The 14,012-nt window shown below is 48.9% G+C and overlaps 1 protein-coding gene across 1 annotated transcript in view; it reads left to right on the plus strand.

The window, feature by feature from the left end:
• Positions 1 to 14,012, plus strand: part of LOC136626664 (pregnancy zone protein-like) — a 184,070-nt gene that overhangs the window by 95,463 nt on the left and 74,595 nt on the right. The window contains exon 9 of the mRNA XM_066601682.1: positions 10,996 to 11,079. Coding sequence (XP_066457779.1) covers positions 10,996 to 11,079 — 84 coding nt within the window. The remainder of the gene's footprint in view (positions 1 to 10,995; positions 11,080 to 14,012) is intronic.

The raw sequence follows: 14,012 nt of genomic DNA on the forward strand, positions 1-14,012 counted from the left end.
CAGCCTCCATCTTGTGTGACCCAAGGTGCCGCGAGTGACATAGCAATGGGGAATCCATGTGTCCACACACTACTCATTCTGTTTGGGTGCCAGATACCTCATCGACAACGCAAGGGGAAAGCCATCTGCACTCTGCACCCTACCCAAGTCAGTCCGTGTCTTTGTGCCAGACAGGTAAAACACCGTGATGGGAAGTCTGTGTGCACCCACAGCATAGGTGAGTCCAAGGAACCTCAAGACATGAACCATGAAGAAATCAAAGTGCCCAAACATGGCAGACTTTCACTGTGCCGAGGACATAGGCCTCTGCACAAACCCCCAGCAATCGTGGGCATAGAGCGGACTTCGATGCTAGTGCAGCAGTGAATGTCTCATTGGTGCAGTATCGCTCCTCTTGTTTGGCCCAAACCAGTGCCGCGGATAACTGTGGTAACACGAGAGAAAATACATGTTGCCCAGTGCTGATCCCATGACCCCAAGCTGGAGTAGGAGGTGGCATTACAAGGCCAAGAAACCATGAACAGGACCGGCTATAATCTGTGTGGTAAGTATGTGAGCGGGCCCTGGGTCAGGCTCGGTCCTAGCAAACACCTTGTGTGACCCAAGGTGCTGCGAGTAACATAGCAATGGGGAATCCATGTGTCCACACACTACTCATTCTGTTTGGGTGCCGGATACCTCATCTACAACGCAAGGGGAAAGCCATATGCACTCTGCACCCTACCCAAGTCAGTCCGTGTCTTTGTGCCAGACAGGTAAAACACAGCGATGGGAAGTCTGTGTGCACCCACAGCATAGGTGAGTCCAAGGAACCCCAAGACATGAACCATGAAGAAATCAAAGTGCCCAAACATGGCAGACTTTCACTTGCCCGAGGACATAGGCCTCTGCACAAACCCTCAGCAATCGTGGGCATAGAGTGGACTCCGATGCTAGTGCAGCAGTGAACGTCTCATTAGTGCAGTATCGCTCCTCTTGTTTGGCCCAAACCTGTTCAGCGGATAACTGTGGTAACACGAGAGAAAAAACATGTTGGCCTCGGCCCACAATTCATGCCCTAGTCAGTCAGTGTATTTGTGCCAGATAGGTAAAACACTGCGATGGGAAGTCTGTGTGCACCCACAGCATAGGTGAGTCCAAGGAACCCCAAGACATGAACAATGAATAAAATCAGAGTGCCAAACATGGCAGACTTTCACTGCGCCGAGGACATAGGCCTCTGCACAAACCCTCAGCATTCGCGGGCATGAAGCGGACTCCGATGCTAGTGCAGCTGTGAACATCTCATTAGTGCAGTATCGCTCCTCTTCTTTGGCCCAAACCAGTGTCGCGGATAACTGTGGTAACACGAGAGAAAATACATGTTGGCCTCAGCCCGCAATTCATGCCCTAGTCAGTCAGTGTATTTGTGCCAGATAGGTAAAACACTGCAATGTGAAAACTTTGTGCACCCATAGTATAAACAGACCCCTGTAACATTCCTATAGCAAAGGTACAAGCAGACTGCAGTAACATTTCCGTAGCAGACGTATAGGCAGACCCCAGTAACATTTCTGTAGCAAAGGTATAGGCAGACCCCAGTAACATTTCTGTAGCAAAGGTATAGGCAGACCCCAGTAACATTTCTGTAGCAGAAGTATAGGCAGACCCCAGTAACTTTTCTGTAGTAACAGTATAGACAGACCCCAGTAACATTTCTGTAGCAGAAGTATAGGCAAACCCCTGTAACATCTTTGTGGCAGAAGTATAGGCAGACTCCAGTAACAATTCTGTAGCAGAAGTATAGGCAGACCCTAGTAACAATTCTGTAGCAGAAGTATAGGCAGACCCCAGTAACAATTCTAAAGGAGAAGTATAGGCAGACGCCAGTAACAATTCTGTAGTAAATGTATAGGCAGACCCCTGTAACATTTCTGTAGTAACAGTATAGACAGACCCCTGTAACATTTCTGTAGAAGAAGTATAGGCAAACAAACACCTGTAGCATTTCAGTAGCAAAGGTATAGGCAGACCCCAGTAACATTTCTGTAGCAGAAGTATAGGCAGAACCCATTACCATTTCAGTTGTAAAAGTATAGGCAGACCCCTGTAACATTTCTGTAGCAGAAGTATAGGCAGACCCCAGTAACTTTTCTGTAGTAACAGTATAGACAGACCCCAGTAACATTTCTGTAGCAGAAGTATAGGCAAACCCCTGTAACATCTTTGTGGCAGAAGTATAGGCAGACCCCAGTAACAATTCTGTAGCAGAAGTATAGGCAGACCCTAGTAACAATTCTGTAGCAGAAGTATAGGCAGACCCCAGTAACAATTCTAAAGCAGAAGTATAGGCAGACGCCAGTAACAATTCTGTAGTAAATGCATAGGCAGACCCCTGTAACATTTCTGTAGTAACAGTATAGACAGACCCCTGTAACATTTCTGTAGAAGAAGTATAGGCAAACAAACACCTGTAGCATTTCAGTAGCAAAGGTATAGGCAGACCCCAGTAACATTTCTGTAGCAGAAGTATAGGCAGACCCCATTACCATTTCAGTTGTAAAAGTATAGGCAGACCCCTGTAACATTTCTGTAGCAGAAGTATAGGCGGACCCCTGTAACATTTCTGTAGAACAAGTATAGGCAGACCCCAGTAAAATTTCTGTAGCAAGAGTATAGGCGAACCCCTGAAACATTGGTGTACCATTAGTGTAGGCGAAGGCTGGAAAAATTAGTTGGATAACAGTATAGGCGAGGGCCAGAAAAATTAGTGTACCAAGAGTACAAGTGTACCCCTGAAAAATTGCTCAACCGAGAGGGCAGGTGAAACCCAAAAATATTTTTTAAGGATACAGCTCGCTGTTGCTTAACCCCTTAGTGACGGAGCTCTTTTGCTTTTTTCCATTTTTGTTTTTTCCTACTCCCTTTTAAAAAATCGTAGCTCCTTTATTTATCCATCGACGTCACTGTATGAGGGCTTGTTTTTTGCGGGACGAGTTGTATTTTTCAATGGCACTATTTATTGTACCATATAATTTACTGAAAAACTTTTTAAAAATTCTAAGCGGAGAGAAATGGAAAAAAAACGACATTCTACCATCTTTCGGTGCGTCCTGTTTCTACGGCGCACAAACTGCAACAAAAACGACCTGATATTTTTATTCTGTGGGTCAGTATGATTACTACGATACCAAACTTATATAGTATTGTTTTTGCTGTAGTACTTGTATTTTTTTTTTAAGATATTTAATTTTTTTCAATTATTTTCTGCCGTCATTTTGTGCGCGCAATAACTTTTTTATTTTTCCGTCGACGTAGTTGAGCAAGGGCTCATTTTTTGCGGGATGTCCTGTAGTTTTTGATAGTGTCAATTTGGAATACATACGACTTTTTATTGCGTTTTTTCTGGGAGACAGGGTAACTAAAAAAGTGTATTTCTGGTGGTCTTTATTTTTTTTTTCGGACGCCGCTCACCGTGCAGAAAAAATAATGCGCTACTTTGATAGATCGGACTTTTACGGACGCGGTGATACCAAATACATATTTTTATTTTATGATTTAGATTTTTTAATAATAGATATGGCAAAAGGGGGGTGATTTTAACTTTTATAACTTTTTTTTTTTAACAATTAAAAAAACTTTATTGATTGTTTTTTTTAACTTTACTTTGAAGTCCCCCTGGGGGACTTTAACATGCGATGCTTTGATCGCTCCTGCAGTATGACGTAATGCTATAGCATTACGTCATACTGCTTTTTGACAGGCAGTCTATCAAGCCACCCTGTGTGGATAGCTTGATAGGCAGTCTGTTAAGGCAGCCCTGGGGCCATTCATTAGGCCCCCAGCTGCCATGACACCTGCACAGATCCCCCGATCTCACCGCGGGGGGGGCCGTGCGGGACCTCCGAACAGCGTTCGGGGGATTTAAATGCCGCTGTCAGAATTGACAGCGGCATTTAAAGGGTTAATAGCCGCGTTCGGCCGGAAGGCCGAGCGCGGCTATTGCCCGTGGGTGTCAGCTGTAATAAACAGCTGACGCCCGCGCTGTATGGAGGGAGATAGCAGCGCTACCTCCCTCCATACACGTCCTGCAACAGCAGGATGTAGTTTTACGATAGCGCCGTCGTTAAGGGGTTAAAGGGGTTGTCCCGCGAAAGCAAGTGGGGGTATACACTTCTGTATGGCCATATTAATGCACTTTGTAATATACATTGTGCATTAATTATGAGCCATACAGAAGTTATTCACTTACCTGTTCCGTTGCTAGCGTCCTCGTCTCCATGGTGCCGTCTAATTTCAGCGTCTAATCGCCCGATTAGACGCGCTTGCGCAGTCCGCTCTTCTCCCTTCTGGATGGGGCCGCTCGTGCCGGAGAGCTGCTCCTCGTAGCTCCGCCCCGTCACGTGTGCCGATTCCAGCCAATCAGGAGGCTGGAATCGGCAATGGAGCGCACAGAGCCCACGGTGCACCATGGGAGAAGACCCGCGGTGCACCGTAGGTGAAGATCCCGGCGGCCATCTTACTTAGGTAAGTAAGAAGTCGCCAGAGCGCGGGGATTCGGGTAAGTACTGGACGTTTTTTTTTTTTTTATTCCTGCAGCGCCGAACGGGGGGGCTATTGAAAAAAAAAAAAAAAACGTTTCGGGACAACCCCTTTAATTTGCAACAGAGCCTGGAGGCAGCCCTGTTAAAAAAAATCGGTTTCTGGTAAAGTATCAATACTTTTGAAACTTTGAAAAATTGTAAAAAAATTGTAAGAAGAGCCTTTTGGGCCGCAGGAAAATTGGCAGTTCAGCGTGATGACATGATGTTTCAGGAGGAGGAGGACTAATATCCGAGAGAGATTGACAAAGCTAATTCCCCCTTTTTTTCCGGTGATAGAGAATGCTTTTTTCTCCGGTTGCAGCGAAAAGAATCTTTAGATTCCGCTGCTCTCCGCCGGTGGAGAAGAGAATTCTGGGGAAAACCAGGCTTTGTTCATCCTCATGAGTGTAAGCATTTCGGCACTGGCAGTTGACAGGCGAGTACGCTTATCCGTGATGATTCCCCCAGCTGCACTAAACACCCTCTCTGACAAGACACTAGCGGCAGAGCAAGCCAGCATCTCCAGGGCGTACAGCGCAAGTTCGTGCCACGTGTCCAGCTTTGACACCCAATAGTTGCATGAAGCAGAGGCATCACGGACGACGGTGGTACGATCGGCTACGTACTCCCTCACCATCTTTTTACAGTGCTCCCTCTGACTCAGCCTTGACTGGGGAGTGGTGACACAGTCTGGCTGGGGAGCCATAAAGCTGGCAAAGGCCTTGGAGAGTGTTCCCCTGCCTGTGCTGGACATGCTGCCTGATCTCCGCACCTCCCCTGCTACTCGGCCCTCGGAACTGTGCCTTCTGCCACTAGCGTTGTCAGATGGGAAGTTTAGCATCACTTTTTCCACCAGGGCCCTGTGGTATTGCATCACTCTCGTACCCCTTTCCTCTTTGGGAATGAGAGTGGAAAGGTTCTCCTTATACCGTGGGTCGAGAAGGGTGTACACCCAGTAATCCGTATTGGCCACAATGCATCTAACGCGAGGGTCACGAGAAAGGCAGCCTAACATGAAGTCAGCCACGTGTGCCAGGGTACCAGTACGCAAGACATGGCTGTCCTCACTAGGAAGATGACTTTCAGAATCCTCCTCCTCCACAGTCCATACACGCTGAACAGATGAGAGGCAAGAAGCATGGGTACCCTCTGCAGTGTGCCCAACTTCCTCTTCCCCCTCCTCCTGCTCCTCCTCTTGCTCCTCCTCCTCCTCCTCCTTCTCCAAAATGCGCTGAGATATAGACATGAGGGTGGTATGGCTATCAAGCGACATACTGTCATCCCCCATCTCCTGTTCCAACCGCAAAGCGTCGGCCTTTATGCTTTGCAGCGACCTTCTCAGCAGGCATAGCAGCGGGATGGTAACACTAATGATTGCAGCATCGCCGCTCACCATCTGGGTAGACTCCTCAAAGGTTGTGAGTGCCTGGCAGATATCTGCCATCCAGGCCCACTCTTCGGTAAAGAATTGGGGAGGCTGACTACCACTACGCTGCCCATGTTGGAGTTCGTATTCCACTATTGCTCTACGCTGCTCATACAGCCTGGCCAACATGTGCAGCGTAGAATCCCACCGTGTCGGCACATCGCACAGCAGTCGGTGCTCTGGCAGATTAAACCGATGTTGCAGGGTCCTCAGGGTGGCAGCGTCCGTGGTGGACTTGCGGAAATGTGCGCAGACGCGGAGCACCTTGCCGAGCAGGTCAAACAAGTGAGGGTAGTTTTTAAAAAACCGCTGAACCACCAAATTGAAGACATGGGCCAGGCATGGCACGTGTGTGAGGCTGCCGAGCTGCAGAGCCGCCACCAGGTTACAGCCGTTGTCACACACGACCATGCCCGGTTGGATTCTCAGCAGCGAAAGCCAGAGGTTGGTCTGCTCTGTCAGACCGTGCAACAGTTCGGGGGACGTGTGCCTCTTGTCACCTAAGCTGAGTAGTTTCAGCACGGCCTGCTGACGCTTGCCCACCGCTGTGCTGCCACGCCGCGCCACATCGACTGCTGGCGACGTGCTGCTCACACTTCTTACTTGAGAGGTAGAGGTTGTGTAGGAGGAGGAGGAGGGTTTAGAGGAGGTGGCATAAACTGCCACAGATACCAGCACTGAGGTAGGACCCGCTATTCTGGGTGTGGGTAGGACGTGAGCGGTCCCTGGCTCTGACTTGGTCCCAGCCTCCACCAAATTCACCCAATGTGACGTCAGGGAGATATAGTGGCCCTACCTGCCAGAACTTGTCCACGTGTCTGTGGTTAGGTGGACCTTCACAGTAACCGCGTTGGTGAGAGCACAAGTTATGTTGCGGGAGATGTGCTGGTGTAGGGCTGGGATGGCACACCAGGAAAAATAGTGGCGACTGGGGACCGCGTAGCGCGGGACCGCTGCCGCCATCATGTTTTTGAAAGCCTCTATTTCAACAAGCCTGTACGGCAGCATCTCCAGGCTGATTAATTTGGCAATGTGCACGTTTAAAGCTTTTGTGTGCGGGTGCGTGGCGACGTATTTGCGCTTTCGCTCCAACGCTTGCGCTAGCGGCAGCTGAACGCTGCGCTGAGAGACATTTCTGGATGGGGTGGAGAACAGTGGAGGTGAGGGTGTGGGTGCAGGCCGGGAGGCGCTCGTGCCTGTGTCCTGAGAGGAGTGTTGGATCTGAGTGGCAGGTTGGGACACAGGGGAAGAGGCAGTGGTGTGACCCGAAAGCGGTGAACGGCCTTCGTCCCACCTTGTGGGGTGCTTGGTCATCATATGCCTTCGCATGCTGGTGGTGGTGAGGCTGGTAGTGGTGGCTCCCCGGCTGATCTTGGTGCGACACAGGTTGCACACCACTGTTCTTCGGTCATCCGCGCTCTCACTGAAAAACATCCACACCTTTGAACACCTAGCCCTCTACACAGCAGCTTGGCACGAGGGAGTGCTTTGAGAAACAGTTGGGGGATTCTTGGCTCTGGCCCTGCCTCTACCCCTGGCCACTCCAATGCCTCTTCCAAGCTGTCCTGCTGCTGCACTTGCCTCCCCCTCTGAAGCCCTGTCCTCAGTAGGCTTAGCAAACCAGGTGGGGTCAGTCACCTCATCGTCCAGCTTCTCTTCCTCCGAATTCTCTGTGCACTCCTCCCTCGGACTTACTGCCCTTACTACTACCTCACTGATAGACTACTGTGTCTCATCATCATCATTTTCCTCACCCACTGAAAGCTCTTGAGACAGTTGCCAGAAGTCCCCAGCCTCATCACCCGGACCCCAGGAACTTTCCAAAGTCATCGGTCACAACAAACTCCTCAGGTGAGAGAGGAACCATTTTTTCCCACTCATGGCAGGGACCCGAGAACAGTTCCTGGGAGTCTGCCTGCTCATCGGAATATGTCATTTTCATGGAATGAGGAGGCTGGGAGGAAGGAGGAGCAGCAGCCAGAGGATTATGAGTTGCAGTCCCTAAGCCGGGAGTAGTGGACTGCGTAGAAAACTGTGTGGTCGGTACATTGCTGGATACATTTTCTGCCATCCACGACAGGACCTGCTCACACTGCTCTGTTTGTAATAAAGGTCTACCACGTGGACCCATAAATTGTGATATAAAGCTGGGGACCCCAGAAACTTGCCTCTCTCTTAATCCCGCAGCAGCCGGCTGTAATTCAGCTCGACCAGGAACTCGGCCTGTGCCCACACCCTCACTTGGACGTCCGCGTCCACGTCCTCGACCCATACCCCTACTCCTCATAATGGTGGATTATGAATAGAGCAGGGGCCAAATAAATTACCCCACTGTACAGCACTGACAACTGGGCCTTAATTCACCGCACAAAGACTTGTAGATAGCGGAGGCTCTATGCTGTGACTACAAAAAAGTAACCCGCTGTCTTACGCTGATACCTAGGGGTAATTTACTGCTCGCAGAGACTTGTAGATTATAGAGGCTGTTCGGAGGGGCAGAAGACTCTAAAGCCAGTGGATAGTGCTGGTAACTGTTGCGATCTCAAGCCCACCAACAGAAGTGGTATTGTAAGACGCTCTGCACAGCGGCTGAGCTGAAATACTTTGCAGTGGCCCCGGTAATATAACGGTACTGTTTTGCGGTGAGACCGCTGTCTAATTCACTGCAGACACAGAACGGTATAAATAAGTTTGTTGGCAGGAGTCCAGGAATTATTTGCATGCACTTTCACGGTCAGAGCGTCATTTTACTGCACACTCCAGCCAGACAAAATATTACGAAAGGCTGCAAACAGGCCTAGCTGCGTAATACAAATATGGTAGGCAGCACTACAACTCCCAGCAGGCCCCAAGAAAAATGCACATGGTGAGATGTAGCCCTAAGAAGGAGATTTTAGTTTTTTGCACTGAGGATACGGAGTGTATAGTATAAACAACAGCTTTCCCTGTAGAAATGGCTGTGGCCCAATGCTTTGCCTCAAATTCACTGCAGACACAGAATGGTATAAATAAGTTAGGTGGCAGGAGGCCAGGAATTATTTGCGTGCACTTTCACGGTCAGAGCGTTATTTTACTGCACACTCCACCCAGACAAAAATATTACGAAAGTATACAAACAGGCGTAATACAAAAATGGTAGGCGGCACTACAACTCCCAGCAGGCACCAAGTAAAATGCACACGGTCAGATGTAGCCCTAAGAAGGACCATTGGGGTTCTTGAAGACAGCACCTCTGCTAACACTTTCCCTATATCAGCAGCAGCACTTTCCCTATACTCTGTATAATAGACTGCAGACTGAGAACGCTATAGCTGTAATGGCCTGCGCAGCCCGAGATGGAAAAAAAATTTGTGCAAAACTGCTCCCAGCCAGCCACAACAGTAATGCACACGGTCAGATGTAGCCCTAAGAAGGACTGTTGGGGTGCTTGAGGACAGGATCCTGCACTAACACTTTCCCTGAAGGAGCAGCAGCACTTTCCCTAATCTCTGCCAGCGTGTGTCTGAGGCGAGCTGCAGGCGGGACCGCTTTAAGTACTCAGCGGTCACCTGATCTCACCAGCCACTCACTGCAGGGGGGTGGGATAGGGCTGGCACGTCACAGGAGGAAGTTGTTATGCCTTCCCTGCATGTCTATTGGCTAGAAAATGGCGCTAAACATGCGGGGAAGGAAATGGAATTGACTCGAGTACCGCGTGGTGCTCGTCTCGAGTAACGAGCATCTCGAGTATCCTAATACTCGAACGAGCATCAAGCTCGGACGAGTTTGCTCGCTCATCTCTACTAGCAAACCAAGTAAAAAGAAAGGAGGCTAAGACAAAAATACTCTTTGCCTGGGATCCTGGAGGTCAAGGACATAAAATAACAAACCCAGAACAAATGTCAGACGTCTTTAGAACGTATTAAAACAAAATTATCTAATTTAAATAAAGTCCCAAATAAAAATATCTTGTTATTTGTTTAGCCCTAACCTATTCCACAGCACTTTCAGGTAATTTTTATTTATTACCTCCTACCAAGTTGGGTACTCATTTTACTGATCATAAGGATGGAAGGCTGAGCCATGTGGAGATTGAACTCGCAACCTTCATGTCATGAGCGAGAGCTTAGGACTGCATTACTGCTACCTTAGCACTCTGCGCCACACAAGACTCTACTTTTCAACATCCTAAACGTTTTTACCAACATGCAGATGAGGGGATCAGTAAAGTGTGTTAAATCTGTGCTTTGTGCCCGTTGTGAAGCTAAAGGGAAAAAACCTGATAAAGGTAATTTTCATAAGTAATCTGTCATTTAGGATAAGGATATCCAAACTAATATTATAAATGTGAAAGTAACTGTCTGTCTGTTACCTTTTCACGGCTGAACCGCTGAAGCGATTTTGATGAAATTTAGCAGGAACATTGCTTGCATCTTGAGGAAGGACATTGGCTACGTTTTATCCTGAAAATTTATAGACAGTTTTATTTGATGATGCACAAGCACACCTCCACTCTGCTGCCGTGTGGAGGGGAAGGGGGTGCACATGATAACTATGCCAAGCAAAGCGTTCATTCCTCCCAATAACCACCTTGCACAGGCAAAGTACAAGTACAGATGGGGTTTCCTCACAAAGCTGATTGTTAACAAGCATGATAATTTCCTTACTATCAACAAGACGTCTTCTGGAGAGGAGACACTCAGAGCATGGGGGATTCCTCTGATCACACCATCCAGAATTCCACAGACCTCCAAACCATCAAAGCAAGGGCAAGAATGGCCTTATAAGAAACTTGCTCACTGACCATAGGAACATTTTATAAAAGTGTGAGTGATCACTATTTCTGAAGAAATTTCCTCCTGAACCACCACAGGTTGGAACCTGCCATGCCCGTAGTTTTTTCATGAGGGTCAGGGATCCCGAGCCTGACATGGGGGTGTCTGGGCTATCCTGATGAGGAGGGGGGGGGGCTGGATCTCAGATTAAATGTCAATTTCCCTAATGTTATTGTTTATGCTTATTTTCTAGGTAATGCTTACAACTCTATGCTCTCGCTAGTAGCAAACCAGATGCTCTCGGTTACTAGCACATTTACATCAATCTTCAATGGCGGTAAATATACTTTCTCTAAATGTGAATGGTCTAAATTCTCCTTTTAGAAGGAGGGCCGCATGGAAGAAGGCGTTGAGAGCCTGGTTGATGTTATATGTTTCCAAGAAATGCACTTTATAGCTTCCGCACCTCCTAAAATTTCCCATACAAAATTTCCCTTGACATTTTTTGCTAGCTCAAGCAAAAAACAAGCTCATTATAGCTAATGATAGCTATAAAAGACTCCTTAAAAGCTTTAGTTGTTGAACAGATCTTAGATACTAAAGGTTGTTTTATAATTAGAAATGAGCGAGAACCAAAATGCTCGGGTGCTCGTTACTCGGGACGAAATTATCGCCATGCTCGAGGGTTCGTTTCGAGTACCAAACACCATTGAAGTCAATGGGCGACCCGAGCATTTTTGTATATCGCCGATGCTCGCTAAGGTTTTCATTTGTGAAAATCTGGGCAATTCAAGAAAGTGATGGGAACGACACAGCAACGGATAGGGCAGGCGAGGGGCTACATGTTGGGCTGCATCTCAAGTTCCCAGGTCCCATTATTAAGCCACAATAGCGGCAGAGTGCCCCCCCCCCTCCCAACAACTTTCACTTCTGAAAAGCCCTCATTAGCAATGCATACCTTAGCTAAGCACCACACTTCCTCCAACAAAGCACAATCACTGCCTGCATGACACTCCGCTGCCACTTCTCCTGGGTTACATGCTGCCCCCCCCCCCCCCGCACGACCCAGTGTCCACAGCGCACACCAAACTGTCCCTGCGCAGCTTTCAGCTGCCCTCATGTCACACCACACTTATGTCTATTTATAAGTGCGTCTGCCATGAGGAGGAACCGCAGGCACACAATGCAGAGGGTTGGCACGGCTAGGCAGCGACCCTCTTTAAAAGGGGCGGGGCGATAGCCCACAATGCTGTACAGAAGCAATGAGAAATCCAATACTGTGCCACCTCCATCAGGAGCTGCACACGTGGGCATAGCAATGGGGAACCCATGTGCCACACACTATTCATTCTGTCAAGGTGTCTGCATGCCCCAGTCAGACCGCGGTTTTTTATAAATAGTCACAGCCAGGTACAACTCCGCAATGGGAATTCCGTGTGCACCCACAGCATGGGTGGCTCCCTGGAACCCACCGGCGGTACATAAATATATCCCATTGCGTTGCCCATCACAGCTGAGGTAATGTCGTGCTTAATGCAGGTGGGCTTCGGCCCACACTGCATGCCCCAGTCAGACTGGGGTTCTTTAGAAGTGGACACATGCAGTTACAACTCCGTGTGGACCGACAGCATGGGTGGGTGCCAGGAAGCCACCGGTGGTACATAAATATATCCCATTGCATTGCCCATCACAGCTGAGGTAATGTCGAGCTTAATGCAGGTGGGCTTCGGCCCACACTGCATGCCCCAGTCAGACTGGGGTTCTTTAGAAGTGGACACATGCAGTTACAACTCCGTGTGGACCCACGGCATGGGTGGCTCCCTGGAACCCACCGGCGGTACATAAATATATCCCATTGCATTGCCCACCAAAGCTGAGGTAATGTCGTGCTTAATGCAGGTGGGCTTCGGCCCACACTGCATGCCCCAGTCAGACTGGGGTTCTTTAGAAGTGGACACATGCAGTTACAACTCTGTGTGGACCGACAGCATGGGTGGGTGCCAGGAAGCCACCGGCGGTACATAAATATATCCCATTGCAGTGCCCAGCACAGCTGATGTAACGTCAGCTTTAATGCAGGTGGGCAAAAGATTAATTGGATTACACTGTAGGCGAGGGCACAAAAAAATTGGTGCACCAACAGTACTAATGTACCTCAGAAAAATTGCCCATGCCCAACCAAGAGGGCAGGTGAAACCCATTAATCGCTTTGGTTAATGAGCATTGAAACATATAAAAATTGTTTAGAGAAATTATATGACTGAGCCTTGTGGGCCTAAGAAAAATTGCCCGTTCGGCGTGATTACGTTAGGTTTCAGGAGGAGGAGCAGGAGGAGGAGGAATATTATACACAGATTGATGAAGCAAAAATGTCCCCGTTTTTGATGGTGATAGAGAACGATGCTTCCATCCCCGGGTGCAGCCTAAGTATTGCTTAGGTATCGCTGCTGTCCGCTGGTGGAGAAGAAAAGTCTGGGGAAATCCAGGCTTTGTTCATCTTGATGAGTGTAAGCCTGTCGGCACTGTCGGTTGACAGGCGCGTACGCTTATCTGTGATGATTCCCCCAGCCGCACTAAACACCTCCAGGGCATACAGCGCGAGTTCAGGCCACGTGTCCAGCTTCGACACCCAGTAGTTGTAGGGGGCAGAGGCGTCACGGAGGACGGTCGTGCGATCGGCTACATACTCCCTCACCATCCTTTTACATTGCTCCCGCCGACTCAGCCTTGACTGGGGAGCGGTGACACAGTCTTGCTGGGGAGCCATAAAGTTGTCCAGGGCCTTAAAGACTGTTGCACTGCCTGTGCTGTACATGCTGCTCGATCTCCGCACCTCCCCTGCTACCTGGCCCTCGGAACTGCGCCTTCTGCCACTAGCGCTGTCGGATGGGAATTTTACCATCAGCTTGTCCGTCAGGGTCCTGTGATATAGCAACACTCTCGAACCCCTTTCCTCTTCGGGAATGAGAGTGGAAAGGTTCTCCTTATACCGTGGGTCGAGCAATGTGTACACCCAGTAATCCGTAGTGACCAGAATGCGTGTAACGCGAGGGTCACGAGAAAGGTATCCTAACATGAAGTCCGCCATGTGTGCCAGAGTACCTGTACGCAACACATGGCTGTCCTCACTAGGAAGATCACTTTCAGGATCCTCCTCCTCCTCCTCAGGCCATACACGCTGAAAGGATGACAGGCAAGCAGCATGGGTACCCTCAGCAGTGGGCCAAGCTGTCTCTTCCCCCTCCTCCTCATCCTCCTCATGCTCCTCCT

Source organism: Eleutherodactylus coqui, chromosome 4, assembly GCF_035609145.1.
Source record: "Eleutherodactylus coqui strain aEleCoq1 chromosome 4, aEleCoq1.hap1, whole genome shotgun sequence".
NCBI classification, from domain to species: domain Eukaryota; kingdom Metazoa; phylum Chordata; class Amphibia; order Anura; family Eleutherodactylidae; genus Eleutherodactylus; species Eleutherodactylus coqui.